At 29.9% G+C, this 23,681-nt stretch overlaps 2 protein-coding genes across 6 annotated transcripts in view; one reads left to right on the top strand and one right to left on the bottom strand.

The window, feature by feature from the left end:
• Nucleotides 1-23,681, bottom strand: part of brm (ATP-dependent helicase brm) — a 143,243-nt gene that overhangs the window by 104,518 nt on the left and 15,044 nt on the right. The gene's annotated exons all lie outside the window — the stretch shown is intronic.
• On the top strand, nucleotides 8,724-23,072 carry LOC142328452 (inositol monophosphatase 1-like). Its single transcript, XM_075372243.1, has 6 exons — nucleotides 8,724-8,943; nucleotides 14,933-15,066; nucleotides 17,741-17,994; nucleotides 18,614-18,719; nucleotides 20,098-20,249; nucleotides 22,644-23,072. Exons 1-6 carry the CDS (start codon nucleotides 8,845-8,847, stop codon nucleotides 22,790-22,792), a joined length of 894 nt encoding a protein of 297 aa, XP_075228358.1. The 5' UTR covers nucleotides 8,724-8,844; the 3' UTR covers nucleotides 22,793-23,072.

Raw genomic sequence — 23,681 nt, 5'->3', positions numbered from 1 at the left:
CTGGAAATAATGAAGTATGTAATAAAAGTTACCACATAAAATTGGGAGAAAGACGAACTTTCTCAACCAATTTCAACCTCATAGTCATCTAAGCTTTCAATTTCGTGTGTTAACTATGAATATCTGCTGCAATATCGCACAACGTATACAATCAAAGAAATTTAGACGAACTCTCCTACGGTAGTTAGCAAGGGGATGTGTATCGGTGCATCAATAGAACAAGAAATTCATGCTTTATTATGCGAGAATTCTTAATGTAAAAGGTAAAACTTCTTAATGGTCACACAGACCATTTCCACACCATTCCACAGACCATTTCCAGTACAGTATCTACTGTGTTACAAATTATTCTCGAAAATAATTGTTTATTTCACCGTACCGCTCTAAACTTACGTTCCACAATGGTTACAGAGTCGTTATGAATAATAAATTTCCCTTCTTAAGGCTATGAAGTATGATTGGGAATTTTTTTACGAAAATTACGTAAAATAAATATTTAAACGTATTTTCTCATCGGATTACTTGTAACTTGATCTTATACAGATGATTTTCGCTACAAATTTCCACCCGCTTTTCTACAGTGTTCATAAATAAATACGATTTAAATTTACGCTAAATAGTAACGGGTGTTTCAAAAAGGACGCAATCCTAAGATTAAGAAGGTAGAAGTCACGCATGAGTAAATCTTATTTCTTCTTACATATCAGTTGGCAACACTGTACTCAAAGTTAGCAGTTTGTGTAACAGTTAAAATGTCCTTCTTATGCACTAGTGCTATACCAGTATAAATTCGTCTCTATTGTGTTAACTATGTCGTTTTCCAAGGCATACTTTCCAAGTCTTAGTTTATTACTAAGACTTATTGCGCTTATAAATCTTACGGACGAGTGAAAGACAAGTTTCGGACAAAATTTCCCAATTTTTCAATTCATAATAAGTCGAAAATATCGCGTTTGATTAATAAATCTTTTGAGACCGAGAGTGTATACGATCGATAAAGCAGAGGTCGACCGTCACTGTTAACAGTAAAAGTTCTGGAGGACGTGAAAAAAGGTTTGAGTCGTCACCCAGAAAATCGATCAAAAAGTTATTTTCCCAGGCCGGGCTTTCACTAACTACAGCTTTCAGGGCTACTAAAAAATTACAATTGAATGCTTATACCATCGGTAACGTTCAAGAACTGAAAGACGTAGACCACGGAAAACAATTTTACAGTATTGTCATCGGTTCGTTCTCTTGTTGATGACAACGGTACTAAAATTTTGGATCGTGTTTATTTCAGCGATGAGGCATGGTTTTACTTGGATGGCTACATTAATAACCAAAACTGCCGAATATAGAGCGCTGAAAATTCTCATGCGTTTCACGAATGGCCATTACACGCACGTAAAATTGATGTTTGTTATGCGATCTCCCGACGTCGTGTAATAGGTCCTTTATTTTTTGACAAATCTATAGATGGTGTAGTTTATCGCAGCTTTAATCGAACAGTTTATTGCCATGTTAGATTTACACGAACCAGAATGTTGGTTGCAGCAGGATAACGCAACGTGTCATACTGCTAATGAAATGTTGTATATGTTACGGGAATTTTTTGGCCATCGTTTGATATCAAAAGGAATGTGGTTTCCAAGATCTCCAGATCTCTTACACCGGCAGATCTTTCTCTTTAAGGGTGGTTGAAAAGTGTAGTTTTTAAAAACAATTCTCATACACTTGACGAATTGAAGGCTAACATTGAAAGTGACATTTCAAATATTACTGAGCAAACATTACGAAATGTGGTTGCAAATGTTATAATACGTGTACGAACCTGCATCGGAATCACAGGAAATTTAAACATTTTGAACATCTACTGTAAAGTTATTAAAGGTAAATTTAATATTGTATAACTATTTTATTAACATAATGTTTTTGTAATAAATTTATGTCGTCAAACAAAGGGGTTGCGTTCATTTTGAACACCCGATATTTTCCCACGCTTGTATAACGATTTATTAAATTAACCTTTAATTTCCATACAAATTAACGAAAGTACAGTTTCACGAGAAAAAAAACTGATTTTAAAATAGATACCGCTACTCAAAGGTTCAATTAATTTTTTTTTCTTGAGGAAATGTTCTTCCGATCGTATCCCTGATAACCGTAATATAGCAGTTCTCAGAGGTACAAAATTCAATTATGAACACAAATGGGTTGCTGAAAGAGGAACTTTAATAAATTACTATAAAGTTTTCCATTAGAAAATATAATTTTACCCCGTGAGGGCAAAACGTTTAACAAATCTATTATCAATGTCGCTATCATAAATAGTAACACTGGGATGACCGAACGCTGCAATACAGGCAGTTATAAATTCGAATGTTTATTTAAAACAAAATGAAGAGATTTTCTCCGAAAAACACTGAAGATAAAAAAATGTCAAAAACTGACAAAATGTCACACATAAACCTGACAAATAAAATACATATGAGTCGGTGAAATCAGAAGCAGTACCAATCAGCTTTTAGAAAATTGAGATTTTGTTCCCACTATTATTCGCATTAAAATATATCTGTTGAGTGAAGAAAAAGCGTAACTCGTCAACTGAATTATATTAAAATATCTGCTGAGAAATCATACTAAGATCGTAAACAACGAAAATGGATGACTTCTGTCAGAAGTCATCCACTTAGCTTGGTCTCCAGGCTAAAGTACCCAAAAGTAACAATTTATATTAAGAAAACTCATAAATACGATGGATATCTCTAAATTAAAGGCAGCTGGGAAATTTTTCTCTTTAAGGTTGGCGAAACTGTGTCATTTATGGCCACGCTAGTAATGTACACACTGCATTGTTTTCTGTAAGTTGTCGCGTTATAGTATCTTTGATTACCTGTGTGCGAGTTATTACGTTATAAAATGAATAGGAAAATCGATGTTGCCGCATCGACAACATGATGGTTTTTTAAACCATCAAAACGTTAAGCCGGCTGAAATTCATAGGCAGTTGGTTGCTGTGTACGGTAATAATGTAATGAATGAAAGAAACGTCCGAAAATGGTATGAAAGGTTTAGAAATAACAGAATTAATGTGCATGATGAAGAATGTTCGGGAAGGCTCTTGATAATCACGCCATTTTTGTGCAGTCCTAATAAGACGTTGGCTTTTGATGCGTTCCTTTCATTTTCGAAAACTGTATGGAGTTTTCGGCACCCCAAATTCAACAATTAACTTTCTGTTCTATTAACTTTTCCGCACGTATGAAAGGTTACCTCATCGCTAAATAACAACGTATCAAGGTAATTTCGACACTATGCATTACCACTGCAGCAAACTGACATCGTAGGCGGCGATACTTTAATGCGATGAAGGAGTTGTAACATGTACAGTCGCAAACGCAGTCGCTTATGAATAATACCATGAACAGTGGGACAAGGAATTTGTAGTTCGTAACCAACCCGCCTAATTGACTTTCCAGCGACTGCCAGTGAATGCATCGCGTATACGAGCCACAGTCTCGTCAGCAACTGAAACTTTTGGATAATTCCAGTTTGTGAATCCAAACATTCTGCTGGATTCAGACAGTTTATTAAACTGAATTTTACATTCAAAGTGTTTTTAAAATGTCCGACAATAATGGTGATGAGATAATAACAAAAAGAAAAGAAAACCGCAGCCAGAACTTCATAAAAGAAATATTATCTGTGACTCTACAGTAAAAATTTGGAGCATATAAATTGGCAGTAAAAGCTAGACCAAACTGCATGTGCACATTGGGTTTTTCGAATTTTAATGAAAATAAAGTTAACAGTTTATCAAAATTTTAACTTTTTTTCAAAAGCAAAAACAAATATTTCGCAATATTTCGATGAAAAAGATGACAAGAAGACCAATAGAAAACGAACAGATAACTCCATAATAAGACAATGCAGTTTTAAGTTAAAAAGAGAGAAAATAAATGTTTGCAAAAAGATTGTTTTCACTTTGGAATCACTCTACGACGAGTTCAACGATTATGCGAGCTTTTAATACAATTAACTTGCACAGGGTTGCCACCGAATTTTAATGTTCGTTTTTCCAGGCTTTTCATGACAAATTTAGTAAAACATTCCTGAATCTCATAATGTTACACTACTGCCGTTTATTCTGATAAATATAAACATATTTTATTTTTTGCAGCCTCCACCATCCCCACAGTTGCCCAACTCACGCCATTTTTTATTATTTATTATTACATTTATTTTTAAAGTTTGGTTTTTATTACTTTTTTACAATATACATTTAAAATTAGGCTATTTTTTGAGAAAATTGTTTCAGTAAATTACATTGCAAAGTATAAAAAATAAACAACAATGTTAAATAAAGTTTCTTGCATAAAAATGAACATCATAGTAACTAAAAATAATACGGATAAGAAATAAAAACTAATTGAAGCAACTTTTAAAAATAATTGGCTCGTATCTAAAATTGCTTAATAATTTTTCAAAAAAACTAGCCTACATTATTTTGCAAAAAAATAATATGTAATAACTTGGTTTGCATCAAAATGCTAAGAAACACATATTTCAATTTAAAAAAGAATATATGTATGATCACAAATTAAAGGAATACTAAAATCAGTGTGACAAAAAGTAACAGAAGAGAACAGAACATATTTATTTAGAGAAAATAAACATTATAAACATTTACTTGAAAAAATATTTTGTCATTATTATTATTTTAACGTATAACAACAAATTTAAAATAATAATAATAATAATATGAGATCTCATTATATACGTATAAAACACAGGGCAACGTTTCTTCAACATCTTTAGGTTCCTAATGGGTTGCCCTTTTCTAACAGTTTAATTTTGTTGGCTGTCTGTTCTTCTTCTGCCAAGATAGTAGCTCTCAATTTTTTCCTTTCTTCCTCCAGATCTTTAATTTCTGCTTGCATTTTCCTTTCCAGGGCTCTATTTTGTTCTTGAAAGAAGTTTTTTCATTTTTCTACAAGACATTCTTCATACTGTCTTCTAGAGCTTCTCACTGCAGTCAGCATTTTTTGGTAATGAAAGCATCCTCTTTGTCCCCAGTATCTACAACTGTATAAAACTTTTCGTAGATAAATTACTGTCTCTTAGGACAAACTCTCTACAAAAAGATATTTGTTAATGGAAAAGTCACCTCTGAAAATGCAAGTTTCTGAAATTCTTTGCAATCTTTTTTACTTTTCCTGCATGTGAGAACCATATTATATTTCGATAATGTATGTTAATATTATTCGTGGTTGTTAAGAGAACTGCATACCACTTATAGGCAGAAACAACATGCATCAGGAAATCTTAAATACCACTGTAATAAATCACAGTTGATAAAAAGAAATTGTTACAAGGTATGTTATAACATTAAATATATGCATTTTTTATAGGTACCGTGAAAAGATTTATTCTTATAACATTACTGACAAAAATTGTTTTTCTGAAAAATTAGCTTTGATTGAATTATTATATTTCTTATCTCATCAATTCATATCTATATATATAAAAATGTTAAGTTCGTTTGTGTACGGCTTCAAAAACTCAAAATGTTCTGCACCAATTGAGCTCAAATTTTAGCACGATATATAACCCGCATCAAAGATTGTTTTCATCTATTTTTAATTTGTACATTTTTAATTTGGAAATGTAAACAAAGGAAAATCAATCAGATCAATACAAGTTGGCCGCTGTCAAACACAACGACCAAATTTCTTTGAATTACATTTAACAGCTAAAACATCTGTATTTTATTTTTAAAAAACACGATAAAAAAAATTTTAGCACGATATATAACCCGCATCAAAGATTTTTTTCATCTATTTTTAATAAATCTATCTATCTATTTTTAATTTGTACAGTTTTTTAATAAATACGAGGCTAATAAATCAGATGGAAATGTAAACAAAGGAAAACCAATCAGATCAATGCAAGATGGCCGCTGTGAAACACAACGACCAATCACAAAGAGCCCGTATGGCCGTTGCCAATGTAAACAAAATCACAACTGATTAAGTAACAAATTTCTTTGAATTATATTTAACAGCTAAAACATCTGTATTTTATTAAAAAAAACACCAAAACAATAAGAAAAGCCACCAAGAAGGATGACTTACAGTAAATAAATTAAAACACCCAACTTTCTTATAGCCCAGATAGACTATGTAAACAAAAAAAGTCGAAATAACCAAATACACAGAAAATAATATCCCTACATAATGACAAAAAATCCTTTGTTAGGTTATTTTTTTACATATATATGACCAAACAATCGTTATTACTTGGTCCGTTCCATACGGACTGTAATTACTTTTAATACGCGAAACCCATTGCAATGATTGAACATTAACTTAAACCTCTTCAAAAATTATTCCTTTTGAACTAAGCCACATTTTGATATCATTGTTTTTCTATAACACGGCTGGAATTCTTTTCGTTTAATGATAAGAAGCGTTGTCGAAGACAATAACTGAATTCTCTTCCAAAGGACATAATACACCGCTAAACTATTTCTAAATAATTCAAATTCGTGTAATTTTTTTACGAATCGAGTTTTTATCAAAATCTCACCTTTTCTTCAATTGAACTGCGGGGTTTTGTTTTCTTTGGAGGCCGAAATTCATTAGTAGATTCATACAAGAGAATCACGTTGTACGCTGGGGCAGCACAATTTCTACTTACGTTACCAGTTTATTAACATTTGAAATCAACGCCGTTTGATTATTCTGTAATTCGTAAGCATTACTCTGCTTTTGTAAGCATTTAAAATGATGTGTTTTTCGCACGATTTAAGGGCTTTTTTCGCAGCCCACAAATCTTTATAAATAAAAATGTTAAGTTTAAATTTGTACAGCTTCAAAAACTCAAAATGTTCTGCACCGATTGAGCTCAAATTTTGGCACGATATACAACCCGCATCAAAGATTGTTTTTATCTATTTTCGCATAAGTCACATACCCGCGACCGCGAGAAAACAGTTTTTTTAACGGTCAGCTGTGTACCAGTGACCGCGTCATCTGCCGGAAGCGAGGGAAACACTCGCCATACTAGCTAACGACAACCGCCGTCATATGTGAAACAATACCTGTTCCCAATTACATTGTTTATTAACAAAAAAAAAACGTATCCACTTGCATCTGATTCAGATTATTATACAATCTGAATTAAATATTCACTTTAATCGAAGTACTTTTGTGTGATCGTGTCGTGATTGAGCTGCGCCTTTCACCAAGCTCTGAATTTATTAGAAAACGACCAACAGTGGGATATATGTATTAATGACGCGTGCAACACTGCACATCCAAACCAAATTCGCGCATTATTCGCAATTATATTGACCGCTTGCTTCCCTTCATCTCCCACAGAGTTATGGGAAAGATATCGATCGCATATGGCTAAGGATATTTTGCATAGAGTACGCCTAGAAAATACCAATATGACCATGGAATTTACAGAAGGCATTTACAACGAAGCATTGATAAACATTGAAGACAAGTGCTTAGCTATTGCAAATAAAGTTCTTAGTCAATTGGGAATGCCAGCACCCACCCGAGCTGCGATTGTTTCATTTGATGTGGATTTACGCCGTGAACACAGTTACAACATTGGTGATCTTCAGTCATATGTCCAATCAAACATTCCGAAATTAACGCGTGAACAGAAAGGCATTTATTATGATCGCATAATGCGAATGATAAATGACGGAGTTGGGGGGACGACCTTCTTCTTGGATGCGCCAGGAGGAACTGGGAAAACATTCCTCATTAAATTGATTCTAGCAACAGTTCGATCAAAAAATGACAATTATCCTGTTGCGGAATATTAATCAGCCAAAATTCTGCAACGGCACGTGACTTGAAGTTAAGAAATTGATGAATAACGTAGTGGAAGCAACGATTTTAACAGGGCCTTTCAAAGGTGAAGTTGTCCTCATTCCTCGAATACCCATGATCCCGACCGATACACCATTTCAATTTAAAAGATTGCAATTCCCAATTCGATTGGCATTTGCAATCACAATCAATAAAACTCAAGGTCAATATTTAGAATTGTGTGGTTTAGATTTAGATGCGGATTGCTTCTCACATGGACAACTGTATGTGCGTGTTCCCGAGTCAGCAAACCAGATAGCCTTTATGTCTACGCAGACAGTGTAAAAACAAAAAAAATATTGTATATCCACAAGTATTGCAAAATTAAACTTCTATGAAACGTATGCTTTGTTTTGTTTCTCATTTCTCATCCATGCAACCACAATATGGCACAGCAAAGCGTGGCGGGTACAGCTAGTTTATATATAATTTGAGAAAATATATTTAATCGTTAAAAAAAAAAATTAAAAACTTACTACAAGAAGTTTAGAAGTTATAGAATAATGTCAGAAGACAAGCAATTAATATTTATGTAAAATTAAAATTACGCAACAAAAGGAAACTTCTATGAAATAGAACGTTTTTCTTTCAAATAAAAATATGTAAATATACTGAACAATAAACTAATTTTTTTTTAAGATAAAAAAACGAATGATTAATTACTTAAATACTAAAAATGCGAAATTACATTTAAATATGATGAATTTTTAAAAATATACAAATCGTTGTAATAATAAATAAAATACAGTATCACGTGAAAAGTCTGTGGCACGAGGGGGAAGAAAAAATAGAGTGAGGTAATAAACGCTGTTAGTGTAGATTGAAAAGAAAGGGAAATACAGGTTCACAGACGGTTGGTAACATATAAAACGTTGTGCCAGGAGGGTTTTGCTACACAATTCTATGGTGTTGTGAAGAGTGAGTTATTGATTGAATTTTAAAATAAAAGATTAATACTTACAGTGTTAACATAATGGAAGACGGAACATGTAATAACCAACATAATATATGCCCAATCGATGTGGATTTTTGTTTTAATGCAATTTTACAAATTGTGTTACAGGCTGGCAAGGTAAACTATACAATTAATTAAAATTATATTTCATTAAAAACTATGAAACTAAAACTCGCATTTTTTTATAAGTTAAAAGCTATTTTTTTAAATGTAAAGATATAAACTACGGACCCTATAAGTAATAAAAGTAACAATTTGTGAAGGTTTAATAAACTTACCATTATTACAATGTTATAAGAATTTTTCCTTCTTTGTTTATTTTTCATATTTTGATTTAAATACAAAATATTGATTTTTAATTAAGTATTATCGCATTTTAAAATCAATACGTGTACCGTGCGTGATTTTATATTGTGAAATTAATTGGGATCACAAATATTTTTAAATAAAAAAATCCAGCCATCGAAGTAATGTAGATCTGACGTAACTAAAAATAAAACCATGAGTTGCTGATCATTACTAATATCTTTGATGATTCAACAAACATAAAAAAAAAGATTGTAATTGCAATTTGTGGGTTGTAGAAAAAAAGAATTTCTGTTTAAAACAGCAAGCATCCCCATATGAAAAATTTTTTTTTTCTTACTGTGTAGGGCATTTTAAACAAATGTATTTCACAAAAAATTCTCTATATTTTTTATTTTGTACTTTTTTTAGTTTTACAAAATGTGTGCTACTGTAATCAACATTGGAGCTTGATAATAAACAAAAGCTATTCTGTTCATGCTGTTAGATTATTTATCATTCTCTGAAACTATTAAAAAGAACACGTAGGAAAGAATTTACCCTTTCCAAAAGCCTAAATTAATAATGAAATGAAATTAATAATAAACTTAATGGAATCCATCCCATTAGTATCTAAAAGAATGACAGATCTTCATCATGCACGACTGAAAATGCCTAGTTCGGCAGAGACATTTAAAATATTCAAATAAATACACATACAAACTTTTTATAATGAACGGTCTATTGTTTTAACATCTAACAAACACATGATAATTTTTCATCACACCTTTACAGTAGTAAATAAACATATATATATATATTTTTTTAGTGTACTCCAAATTAAAATTTATTATAATTTCACTTACTATCTATTAACTGATATCATTAAAAATTGATTATCATATATATTATCACATACAATAAACCTACATGTAAAATTTGAAGTAAACTGCAAAAAAAAATCTAATGATCTTTTTTCTGACCGGTACATAATACACTATATAAATCACACCAATATATGATAAAATATAAATATAAAAACATATATTATCAGACAAAAAAAAAAAAAATGTGATTAACGTCTGTAATAATTATTTAAATATAAACATGAAATGTTCATGAAAATATATTAAATATAAAAAAATTACTACAAACTTGTCCACAACTCAGAAGGCGTTAATGAAAATTACTAAATTACCAAAAATTAAAATTATTAATGAAAATTTTAATTACATTTTTTACAAAAAAAGAAATAGTCAAACATGAACATAACAATTGTCATTTATTAATATCTTCAATATCTATTTCAATACTATAAAAACTATAAATTGAAACATTTTCAATCTGAGATCGTGAAATCTGTGACATAAAACGATAATGGACATATGCAAAGGACAATTATAGAAGAATATTTTTTTACACTTATTTAAATTTGAGTTTTAATACCACTAACTGGCATTAATTATGTTTACATCATTACATGAAAAAAGATTTTATTTAAATTTTTATAAACTACAACAGTAAGTGACTTTACACAAAATACAAGTTGCTTCTGAAAATTACAAACTTACTTCAAAGAATAAGAAGCATTGCATGCTAAGTTTGTTAAAAAAAAAAATGAGGAAATGAAGTGTTTTTTTATTGCTTCTTATTTGAATCGAATATACTGCTGTATATCAGCAAACCAAACCTGCAAAAAAATCAGGTAACATTCACCTCAATACATAACACCTTCACTTTGTTCGCCACAGGGACTGTATACATAATGACTCTTCGTGAAAGTATTTTAGTAGTGTCATTTGTAACTGAAGATTGTTTTGTCGTGTGAAAATCTTAAGAAGGCTGGGTCAGATGATGTACAGCGTTAAAGCTGCAGTAAATAAAATATAAGGAAACTTCATGCGGCATAATTCACTTAGAAAAGATATACTAGCTTATTTGTACAACAAAATTTTGCAAAAATATTTATTATTTCATATTTTCTTTTTATTATAATCGGTTACTTTGTGCTATAATTCTATTATTTCACATAATTAAAGAATAAGACGCTTTAAAAAAATGATTAACTTGAAAAAGATAAAATAATCAACATCAATAAAGCAATTACACAATATTTGAAGAAGAAACACATCGACTATTTTAGATTAAAGATAAAAAGATAACACACATTCAACGATAAAAAGATCTACATATTAATTAAATAATTAAAATTAATAACTGTTGAAAAATGTTGCTTACAAATTGCCTGATATAAATTACAGACACACGTGTGCGCATGTTTTACACACACACGCACATGCACACACTTCATTATCCATAACATATTTATATAAAATTATTAATAAAAAAAATATATATAACACATGATAAACTATTTTTAAATAAATGAAATATATATTAAGGTAAGTAATCATAGATAAGATCAAAATTATGGATATAATAAACTACTTAAACAAAAATGAATCATTCTAACAAAAATATTATGAGTTAATTTTTGTTTAAAAATAACTACTTCACAAAAAAACAATCACCCTAAAATAAAAAGTACCAAAAACTAGAGCAATATAAAAAAAAGATAACCACAGTGCATAATGGGTTACATAGCTAACAAAAAATATAACAATAGTGAAGTGAAAATACCCTCTATCACCCAATAATAACAACTAAATTTACTCAAAATAGAGTGTGACCAATGTGCATATTTAAAAAAAATTCTTCTTAAAATTATACCCATAAAATCACATTTATTTCAAATAATTATTTATTAGTAGTAATCTATAGTAATAATTACTTCCAATTAATAGTATCTACAGTGATTATAAAAATCTGTAATAATAACTAGTAGTAATTGTTAATATTAGCAGTAATAACATTACTATTATTAAACACACACATCTGCGCGCGTGCACAAACACACACACAAATGCAAACATTTATGGTTGGTTCTGTCTACTGTATGTTTTCAACAGCATCACACGATAACCAATCGATCAAATAATTTCAAATTTTCAGGATACATTGGTGTTATCCCAGAGAAGGTTTTAAGCCACAAATCAAGGCCCTAGTCCCCTTGGAGGTGAAGTTGTGAATTTTTCCTCGTCAAAAGTCTGTGTACTTTAGCTACTGCTATTCTGTCTTTTGTGATTTAGTTTCTTTTTCAGGTATTTGTAAAGTCAATATACTTTTGATATTTATCAGTATTATTCTCACAACCATGAGGATAATAAACACAGTGGGAAGAGTACAGTGGCAGAGCACCATGGCTAGTCAGGAAGGTCAAGCAAAGCAAGCCCTCCTGACTGCCTAGTACATATATATATTAATAGAGAGAGAGAGAGTCTAATATACAAATGCAAAAGTTTGTCTAACTGTCAATCTTTCTGTTTGAAATAGCACAATGTGAGAACCTATACTCATATAATAAGCGAGTGATAAAGATAAAAATAGAAAGAGAGAGAGATAGAGTAACCACGTGTGGATTACTCAAAACTTTACGAAATTCTGAGGTTCCTAACTTCAAAACATGAAAAAAATCATTCAAAATCATATAGTGTTTACCCATGTAAACATGAAGAGAATTTAATTCTGAGAATGGTGTAAGATTAGTTGAACAAAACAAAGAAAATGTAGAAATATTCAAATTTTATTTAAAAACGCATTACTACATTTGTCAGAAAAATACTTATTTAATGTAAACAAAAACTAGATTCTTTTTTGGTGACATGAAAAATTTTTAAAAACCAATTTACTGTTAAAAGTTAAAAAAAAGTGGAAATAACAGAAAAATTGTAAAATAAAGATAAATAAATAAAACTTACTTAGATAATAATATGTTTTTATTGACAGAAATACAATAAATTATTTGAAAAATTATTATTTCAAAGTTAGCAATAAAATAACAGCTAATCAACAAGGTACAGTATTAGTGATTAAATCATTCTGTAAGGCACATTAAGTATAGCAGGTTCTGTGAGCTGTGCAGTCATAAGGGAAGGTTTTCTGTGAATTTTAGTTTGAATGTGATCAGTTTGCCATTGAGTAATGCCATACTCATTTACAACAGAGGAATATGCTGATACATGATTCATTATGAGTGTGTGTAATGCTGCAATAGAATAAGAAATACGTTTTCCGAATCGCAGGATTCCAGACCCCAAAAAAACTAGCACAATTTTTCACAATCTTTGGGTAACAAATTCACTACATAGTATTCATACCAGCTACGAATTATCTGTAGAACACAATGCTGTTATTGATGAAATTGTTGTTGATGCAGTTCAGCACAATCCAGGATGTCTTTCTAAGCAAACTGGAGTTTCACATTCGACGGTTTGGAGGACACCTAAACAAAACAAGTTTTATCCTTATCATCAACAGCCAGTTCAACATCTACACTCAAGAGATGGTCCATTTTGCTTGGAGCTCTACAACTGGTGGAATACAAATTAACAACTCTACAAGTATGTTTTGTTTTCAATGAGGCAAATTTCACTCAAGATGGTGTCAACAACTTATGCAATGTACATACATGGACAAAAGTAAATTCTATAAAATGTGGAAGGCAATTTTCAACACCGATTTAGCATCAATGTATGTAACAGCATTAATGCTTGTAACAAAAGCACGTAATACATGTAACAATCTTCTTCACAATCAGCTGTTTGGACCGTTCATATTATTTGCCGCTTAAATTCTGAGGTCTACTGCACTTTCTTTAAGAACTGCCATACCTGCTTGAAGATAATCCTCTAGAGCTGAGACACAAAGTATACCTCCCGCACTATAGATGGGCATGCTTCCCCACTTCTCTTGTGCGATTTCCACTCAATTAAATCATCATTTTCCTGAAAAATGGATCAGTCATAGAGGTCCACATTCCTGGCCACCAAGGTCACCTGCTCTAACATCTTCAAATATTTGAGTCTGGTGATGGTTGAAAAACATTGTTTACAAACAACAATGTGTTGAAACTGGGATTCTCATTTTTTAATATTTATTATAAACAGGTACCTAAAATGCACTTTGGTCTAGCATACTGTTTCCAAATAAAATTTGAATTTTTATAATCTTTCTTTGTTTTATTCAACTTATTTTACACCATTTTGTTCAGAATTAAATTTTCTACAAGTTTTATCTGTTTATTACTCATTTAACATAGTTACGGTAAGTCAAACATAAAAAACCCTGTTGGTTTTTTACTCAAATTTATTGGTTTTCACCACAGATTTCTCAAAAAGTGTTGCAGGTACGGTTCTGGGACCTATTTTATTCAAATTTTCAAGTCAAAAACTATAAGAAATCACTAATTCTGCCCTTTAATTAATATTCTATAAATTTCAGTACGACCTCTTTTCACAAGGGTAGCTGTAATCTGAGTGAAGTCTTTCACTAGCCAAACTTGCAAACAACGCATTTTAGGACATGTTACTTTTAAGGCCGCAAAGGACCACTTTAGTCAGAATAATTCAGGTCTTTTTTGCTGATCTTTTGGCCTTTAAGTTCTTAGCTTTTACTTTCTCCCAATATTTAGTCATTCTTAATGATCTTGCTTTACGATCCTCTTCTGAATAAACCCTTTTTGTATAATTAAATAGGACATATGTTTATATTAACATTTTCCATTATTTTCATGAGTAGAATTGATTATGTAAGTCCTGGATGAACTTCGTGATACACCTGTATATGATACACATATATATGTGTGTGTGTGTGTGTGTGTGTGTGTATATATATATATATATATATAAAATCACATGATAAAAACAAAAATCAAATTCTAATTAAATTGATCTAACTCATTACTGATTAACTTTTATTTCAGATTGTAACTGAAGGTTTTTTAAGTACTAAAAATATAGAAACCAAAACATATGATTGGGATCTTGTAACAGAATACGACAAAAGAGTTGAAAAAATAATAATAGAACAGATTTCAGAATTATTTCCATCACACAAGTAAGTTCAATACTGCACTTGTCGCAGATGCATACCCTTATGACCACCAATTAATGCACTAATCCTTTGGTTAATGGAATTAAATGATTACCAAAATTTACAACATTAAACAAAACTGTTAATCACGATAAATTTCTTCTTAAGAAAACAAGTAATAAGAATATAATGGAATCTATATGAATATATTGTGTTAAGTATTCAATCTTGTACTGACAAGAGTAATAAAAATATAATTCTTTATATCATTTTCTATATTTTTAACTGATACTCTACTGAAAATGCTGTTCAAAATTGCATAGTAACAACTTATATATATAAACTTGCTAAAGTTTTAGAATGAAGTACACTTAATGCACCTTTCATAGTATATTTTTTTTTTTTTTTTTTTTTTTCATGGAAAAGATATGCAAATTTCTTATTTACATTTAAAAAATACAAAAAAATAAATAAATAAAAAAATTTAAAGAATAAATAAAAAAATATATAAAAATAAATAACTAATTATAAGTCATCATATGAAGAGCCACAATCCACACATTTTATTTTTAGTCACACATAAATAGAACATTTTTTAAAAGTAATTTTTTTAAAAATATTTTTGTTTTAGTTTTTTGTATGAAATGTTAATTTGTTTTTGTTATTTATAATTTATTTTTATTTTTTTTTAAGAAAAGCATGTAATAGTTATCAAATTTTACATTAGTTATATATATATATATATATATATATATATATATATATATATATATTATTCCATATTTTATTTCCTACACAGAATTGAGCTGTTTGAAATCATATTTGAACAAATTAAATTCTCTTAAGTTTCTCTTCATAGTATTAATTTTTTTGTTTAAGTATTTAAACTGATACTTAAGTTTTTACTTTTAGCTGTTTTTTAGCAAACAAAAGAATATTTACATGCAGTTTTATTCTATGTTATAACCTATAACCTAGAGAATTAGTTATCATTATTATAAATGATACCAGAATAATAATTAAATTAAATTATAATTAAATACCATTAATTATAATTAAATCACGATTAACAAATACAAATTTTAGAAGGTAAATTCAAACTAGTAATATTAAAAAAATCTGCTTCTACGGCCACCTGATCTATTCATACTGAATTGATGTTCAAATTCAACTGGATCGATAGCTACATCTTATCGATTCAGCTCTCTTCCTCAAGATGTTTCCTTTATATATCTGACAACTTATATATAAATGTATAAATGTTCTACATAGAAATACATGAAATTAGCAGTGGAATATTGTATAGTCACCAGACTTCCATCCTGTGTAAAATTTCAAAATTGTATGATGTTGGGAAGCGAGTTTAATTAAGATTGCAAAATTTGAGGACAGGGTTGAACCATTCTAAGTTAAAGAAAAGCATGTAAAAAAGGAAACAAAAACATAGTACTTTGTTAGATATGACGACTAAGTCATATTGTGTTTGATAATAACAGCTAGAACTATTACTATCAAGCTAACTGAATGCAGTACCTCATTACCATTCACATTATAACATAAAGAAGAAAATCAAAGATTAATCTTGAATGGAAGAAAGCACTGAAAATATAGTCCAAAACAAACTGAAATTACATAAAGTGAAATGAGGTAAACAAAAGGATTGGCAAAACCTTTTTTGCTTATGTAAAAGAAAATTACCTTTGTCATAGATTAGTTGATGTACAGAACTTCATAATGGTGCTGTGCTGCATAATGTACAGCTCATGCATGATATTGCCAGTGCTTTTTTACACAGTTTCTATTAATTTGACAAAAAGAATTCAATTACAGGTTTACTTTTTTTAACTACATCAGCCAATTCTATATTCAAAGAAATGAGCTAAACCCTTAGCCTTGGTTTAGTTCATTTCATCTTACATAATCTCAGTTTAATGTGTATTATATTTTCAGTACAGTCTTTCTTCCCGGCAAGATTGATCTTTGATTCCATAGTTTCTATGTTATTCTACATTCAAACAAACAATTTAAAAAAAAAAAGAAGGAAACTCTAGGGAAAGAATTTGTCAACTACCACCAATCAATCAGTCAATTTTAAAAACTTAACTTTTTTGTCAGTTACTGACCATCATGATCACTAGAGTTGATGCTAGTGATTTATCTTTACAAGGCTATTTGAAAAGTCTTATATCTAAATAAAACAGTATATTGGGGAAATACTTCAAATCCTAAGGACTTTTTTCAAGCATGCTCTTACAAATCAGTTTTGATATATTGTTATTCATTTGTAAAGATGAACTGCAATTTGAGCAGTCATCCTTAATTTTTTAATAGTAATATATTTTTTTTTTTTAATTACTGAAAACTGGAGTTATTTTGAAAAGTAACATTTCTTTTGAGTAGATCAAAAGAGGCTGGCTGTTATAAAGAATATTTTTAGTATATATTTACCTGTTTTGCTACGTGGAAAAATCAGCCCAATAAAATATGTAGAGCCAATCAAAAAAATAAACTTTTGAGACTGCGACATAGTGTATGTTCTAACTACAGAAATTATTATCCTTCACTTAATGCTTGTCACTCTTCTCTTTTTGGATTAACAATTAACAAAATCATACAACCACATACTATCAAAATAAACTGATTAAAATAATATATAGATACAGTTAACAATGACTACATTTATTAACTGTTAAAATAGGTTCATTGGAGAAGAAACTACTGAAAAAGATGCTAAATTAACAAATGAACCGACATGGCTTATAGATCCTATAGACGGAACAACAAATTTTGTACACAGCAATCCACACAGCTGCATATCAGTAGCACTATCAGTAAACCAAATACTACAGATTGGAATTGTTTACAACCCTATGTTAAATCAACTTTTTACAGCACGTAAAGGCTGTGGTGCTTTACTTAATGGAAAGCAAATACATGTATCTAAAATACAAGGTCAGTAAAATGTTTATTGATGTTATCATTATTACAAACTACTTGCATTATTATTTTTAACACTATTATTATATATATATATATATATATATATATATATATATATATATATATATATGAATATTAACTAAACATCCACACATACGAATTGCCATTCCAACAACAAAAATGTGTCAGTAGTAGTGTAATTATATAAAATAAATATTACAAAATTACTTCATTGGATTCAGAATTATATAAAAGGAATTTTCCTTGGTCCTTGGTCCTTGGTAAGTCAAATACATCCTAATTAAGCTGGAACCTGTATTCTAAAACTCCTGGAACAATGAAGAGGAGTATCACCTAGGAATTGAGTCATCTGAAGTGAAGATAAGATGCTAAGGGCAAAGACATTTCCAACAGAATGGTTCCAATACACTTACGTAATGATAAGCATAGTTTCATTGCATGCAATTGGCAATGATGTTCCCTAATAACCATAGTACCAAAACCGCTTAAAAATTCATATTAAAAAAGCTTTTTTTTCAAAACCACTTGTTGAAAATGACTTGTATGCATATTTTTTAATCTATTCACTAAAATAAAAACTGGTCTAACAAAGTATTTTTTGTAATTTCAGACATATCCAATGCACTAATTGGTTTTGAAATATCATTAGCAAGAGCACCACTGATACGTGAAAAATTCCAAACAAGATTTAACACATTTCTGTATCGTTCACACGGGTGAGTAAAAATAACAAGATTTTTACATTTTTTATTAATATGGAATAGAACTAACTCATACTTACAATGACAGACAAATATATATATTAAAAATAATAATATTAGGACATTAATAAAATATGCATTAAAGTTCAGGAATAAAAATGGAATATATGCACAAGAAAGTCTTGTGAAAGGTAGTAAACTCCATTTGTATGATGGTCCCTCAACAATTAAAACCAATAAAAACTAACTACTTTAAAAACATAACCACATCAAAGATCTCTTTTTAACAGCAAATAAATAAACAATTTAAAACGTAATTTTAAATAGTAATTTAGATTCTAACAATATCACATGTCACATCTTATTAGATAATACTATATGAGCCTACTCTAGGTGTCTTTTTGAAACAGATTAACAACCAAAATATTACCTATTTTTTATTCAGTAAGGTATATAAAATATAGAATTTAGTTTTATCTGAATAGGTATGTTTTGTGAAAACTATTTAAATTTTAAGATAATGATAACACTAAAAATGGGAACAGCAGTTCTGGAATTGCATTAAGCCAAGTAACGGTAGGTGATTGATGTTAACATAGAAACTACACGTACAACTATTTCTTTCCTACAGAAAAGTTGTAAACTCCACGGCTTTTACTCATAATAAACATTAACCTCTAATATAAGAGTGAAAAGTCAGAAAAATAAACTATTCTGCATAAAAACATGATACTATAAGAATATGTTGCTAACTACACATAGACTCTAAAAAAACTATCTTTTTACAAAAAAATATGCATAGTTCCAGAACTACGTTCATAACTGTATAAAGTGCAGCAGTAGTTTCAGGAAATTTAAATCAATCATAACTCCTACAATTTTTTTAATTCTGCTCAGTTTATTAATTAAAGATAGCCTAATTGCCATATCTCATGAATGAATCAAGAAAATTTCCTTAAATACTGAAAAATTATTTTTTTTTGTTTTTATCACCTTCACAGGAACATATAACCTAAAACTCACAAAAAAAACTATTCTAAAATTTTCTGCACATAATGGTTAAATAAAAATAATAAAGTTTGAAGGGGGATCCATTTGTAAAAGGAACTGACTATGAAAGTAGTAAAAAGGATTAGAAGAAATGTAGAGAAATTCCTCTCCAAAGTACAAAGCAACTTATACTCCCAAAAAAAACAACCACACTATTCAACAAAATCTGAAGAATCTTAGCAGTTCATGAATTAGCACTCTTAAATGTTCAAGAATATGACATAGAGATAAACAATTAAGAGAAATATTGGATGCAATTTGATTTGAATTCTAATTGTTACTGATAAACAAGAGTTAATAATATATATATATATATATAAAAATGTTCTATCTTTAATTTCAGAGTACGAACACTAGGATCAGCAGCTTTATCACTGTGTTATGTAGCAATGGGTGCATGGGATGCATACCAAGTAGACCATTTATACTGCTGGGATTACTCAGCTGGAGCACTTATTATAAAAGAAGCAGGAGGTGTTGTACTGGACACTTCAGGTATAGAACATGAAGGAAAATTCTTATTACCTAGGCCTACTGAATTAACATTAAACTAAATATATTAAAAAAATAAGTATAACTGTTCAGTTTATAGTATTGTTGGAACTTCAGATCAAACCAAATTCTAGAAATGAGCCAAGGTACTTTTTTAAATAAATGTTGAACCTGATCTCTCACATGTGTTTACCATCTGGGAAAACTACTTGTCAAAGTACAGTATCATATTTGAGCTGGCCAACACAAAATCACTTAATAATGTTGGTCCCATTCTAAGTAAACACCATGATCTCCTAAATAAGACTGAAATGGACATCCATCCACTAATTGCAAGAGCATTGAATAACCCTTTGGGTGGGTCCCTCAGGATTTAAATTACTCCTTTCTCAATATCCACTCTTTCACTTATTTCTGACTGCATCTTACCCTACATGTTTGCAAGATTTGGCAAGACAACTACAGGATGAAGACTAAGGAAGTAGAAATTTATAGGGTCACTGCATTGTTATTATCTATGTATTTTATTGAAAGGCTTTATCTATGAATCTGTCTGCGATTGTGAGCAGTCTTAATTCAATTTAGATTTTATTTAGATTTTAAATTCAATTTAGAATTTGTAGACACTAAATTTAATTTCAAGAGCACATTAGGTAACGCAGAGTTAATAAGGTAACCAACTGCTGAAATAAATTAATCAAAGAACAGATGAAAACTAAGTTTATGAAAATAATAAAAATGATAAATAATACAAAAACAAACACAGAAAAACAAAAACAAAACATCAGAAAGTGATTTACCCTTCATGACTTTTACTTAAAGTCATGAAGTTTACTTTACGAAAATGAGGTACCAGCTGTTAGCAGGTTCTTCTCTTTAAGCCTTGCACAAAGCAATTCTGAATTTTCTTTGGTCAGATGTAAGCCTCAAACCAAATCGTTTAGTTCACATTATGAATAAAGTTCTGGTGGACAGCTCTCCGGTTCATACCGGATGTTATCTTCATTTAAATCACTTATGGAACTGTCTATTTAAGGTAAATTTTCTAGTGGAATTGGCACTGGTACGTCAGGACCATGAGGAACCGAACATAAAGCAGATGGCATATTTGGATAAACGATTCTTTTTTTATTCTTTAAATTGAAACTGTAAACACCAGTTGAACAAAAGTTACAATCGTTGATGTGATTTAATGGCTCTCGCCACATCACTGGAACTCCAAATCTCAACACTTCTTATTCACCCTTTGACCACCATCTAAGTCCTTCAAAACAAGTGCAGCAAACGTAGCGGGGTGCCCAAGTTTTGTCTTCATCTATTTTTACTCTGAAATATGTGAGGTACACTTGTCGAATAAAACTTGTTATATTTCATTTTTCCCTTTCCATCATTAACTCACCACAAATACAACAAAAATAATCTGCAGAATTTTTGCAGCCTCTTGAAGCTATTTTGAAAACGGAACATTTGCTTTATGGCCTGAAAATATATTTTCCACCAACAAAAATGTTTGATCAGAAAATAACTTGATTTATGCATGTTGATGGTTGAAACAGCACTGATAGTAGTTGTATGGTGCATGAGTGTCAATAAACACTTATATCTTGTTAAGTCTTGTCATAACCTGACAGCATGCTCTCCACCATCTCGTCATCTTAAACCCAAACCCAACCCTCCTCACCATCCTCTTCAGACTACTCAACTGTTTAGTTATAAGAATGCATAGTATAAGCCAAAAAAGTGAAATTATTATAATAAAAAAAAAATTTATGGTATCACATTTTCACAACATTTCAACTTTTTACAAATTTTGAAATTTTCAATATATGAAAAATCCTGACATGATGGAAAAATATTGGTTATTTTCGCATTCGAAACTAAAAAATACATAGGAATCAATTACAAAAGGTTAAAAAACATACCAATACTTCCAATACAAGTTTGTGTTGCCAATACTTTTCCTTTTAGAGCTACAGCTATGCTGTAGCGTTATCTAGACAGGAAAGTAAAAGAAACATAATGAAAACTTGCCATTAAAAGTTTAAAAAAATTGTTTAAAATTCTGAACCTTTACTTCTGAACTTTTATAATGAAATTAATTTTTTACTTTGTTATTTGACTAGTAAAATATTCGGTATTAATTTACTATCCAAAACTGAAAAATATGCTCCCAGAAGATTTTTTAAGACTACAATTCACACTATTCTACAATGGTATTGCTGAAGACTGGGAATGATGACGGAATTAATATCTGACTTCATAAATTTATTAGAAAGTAAAACAAACAAAAAGTCTAATTCGTTACAGAAACTTCAGACATAAGATTAAACAGAAATACTAGGTAATTACTCTGCAAACTAAAAATGTATATTTTTAACATTTCTTTCTTTTTAACAGGTGATGAGTTCAAGATAATGAATCGTAAGATACTGACAGCTAGCACACCACAGTTAGCAGAACAATTGGTGAAACTTGTGAGGATAGCAGATGAAAGTATAGCAAAAAATAACAATTCTACCAATGCAGATTTTCATGATTCTCAATAAATTCCACTACGTGAACATAAATTAGTGATATCAGAATAATTTTATAATAAATTTACTAACGAATACAGGATGAATAGTTTTAACATCTATGAGATGTACATATCTACAAAAAAATTTAATGATCATTAGCCTTTTACTTTTCAGGAGTCACCTTCAACATGATCTTGTTAGTTTATATAAATATAATAGATTTTAAATTGATTAAGTATACATAAATGTTTTGAGTTTAGGTCATTTATTAATAATTAGGTATAAAAAAATAAAATCAATTTCTACATCATCTACATACTTTTATATATATATAAACCCAAATAACAATTTTATAATAAACAAACCAACGTGATAAACAAGAATGGAAATACACTTACAAAGAAATAATAACAAAAAAAAACATAATCAGCAAATAAAAAGAAAACTGTTTAATACTACAACAAGGGGTCGATCATTAATTCCCAATTATGTACTTACTAATTCAATAAGGGTTTCCCCTGCTGAGTTGTAACAGTGCATATAATGCATTGTTTTTGTTTGAATCACAATTGTGTTAATCTGTTGCTTTACAATTATCTAATCCACTGTTTCTTTCAGCTGTGATAAACTTTATGAACAGAAAGCACAGCAGGCATTGATTTCTCTAAGAGTAATGATATTCACATACAACCAACATCTAAGGTGAACTGTTAAAGTGATTGTAGTAGGGATGAAAACACCAGAATTTTGGTGGAGCTTAGCATCCAGATATGCAACTATAGATTTGGCTTATGAAGAAAGCAGTGAAAAATCACTTCATTACTCACTTTTCTTTGTATATCTGACATGGAGTGCTTATTATATTTGGGAGTGACTTGAGATTATATACAACTATTAATATAATTGTAGCACTTTACAC

This window comes from Lycorma delicatula, chromosome 7 (assembly GCF_047948215.1).
Source record: "Lycorma delicatula isolate Av1 chromosome 7, ASM4794821v1, whole genome shotgun sequence".
In the NCBI taxonomy this organism is placed as follows: Eukaryota; Metazoa; Arthropoda; class Insecta; order Hemiptera; family Fulgoridae; genus Lycorma; species Lycorma delicatula.
The sequence above is the reverse complement of the archived record's forward strand: the minus strand, read 5'-3'. Positions and strand labels throughout refer to the sequence as shown.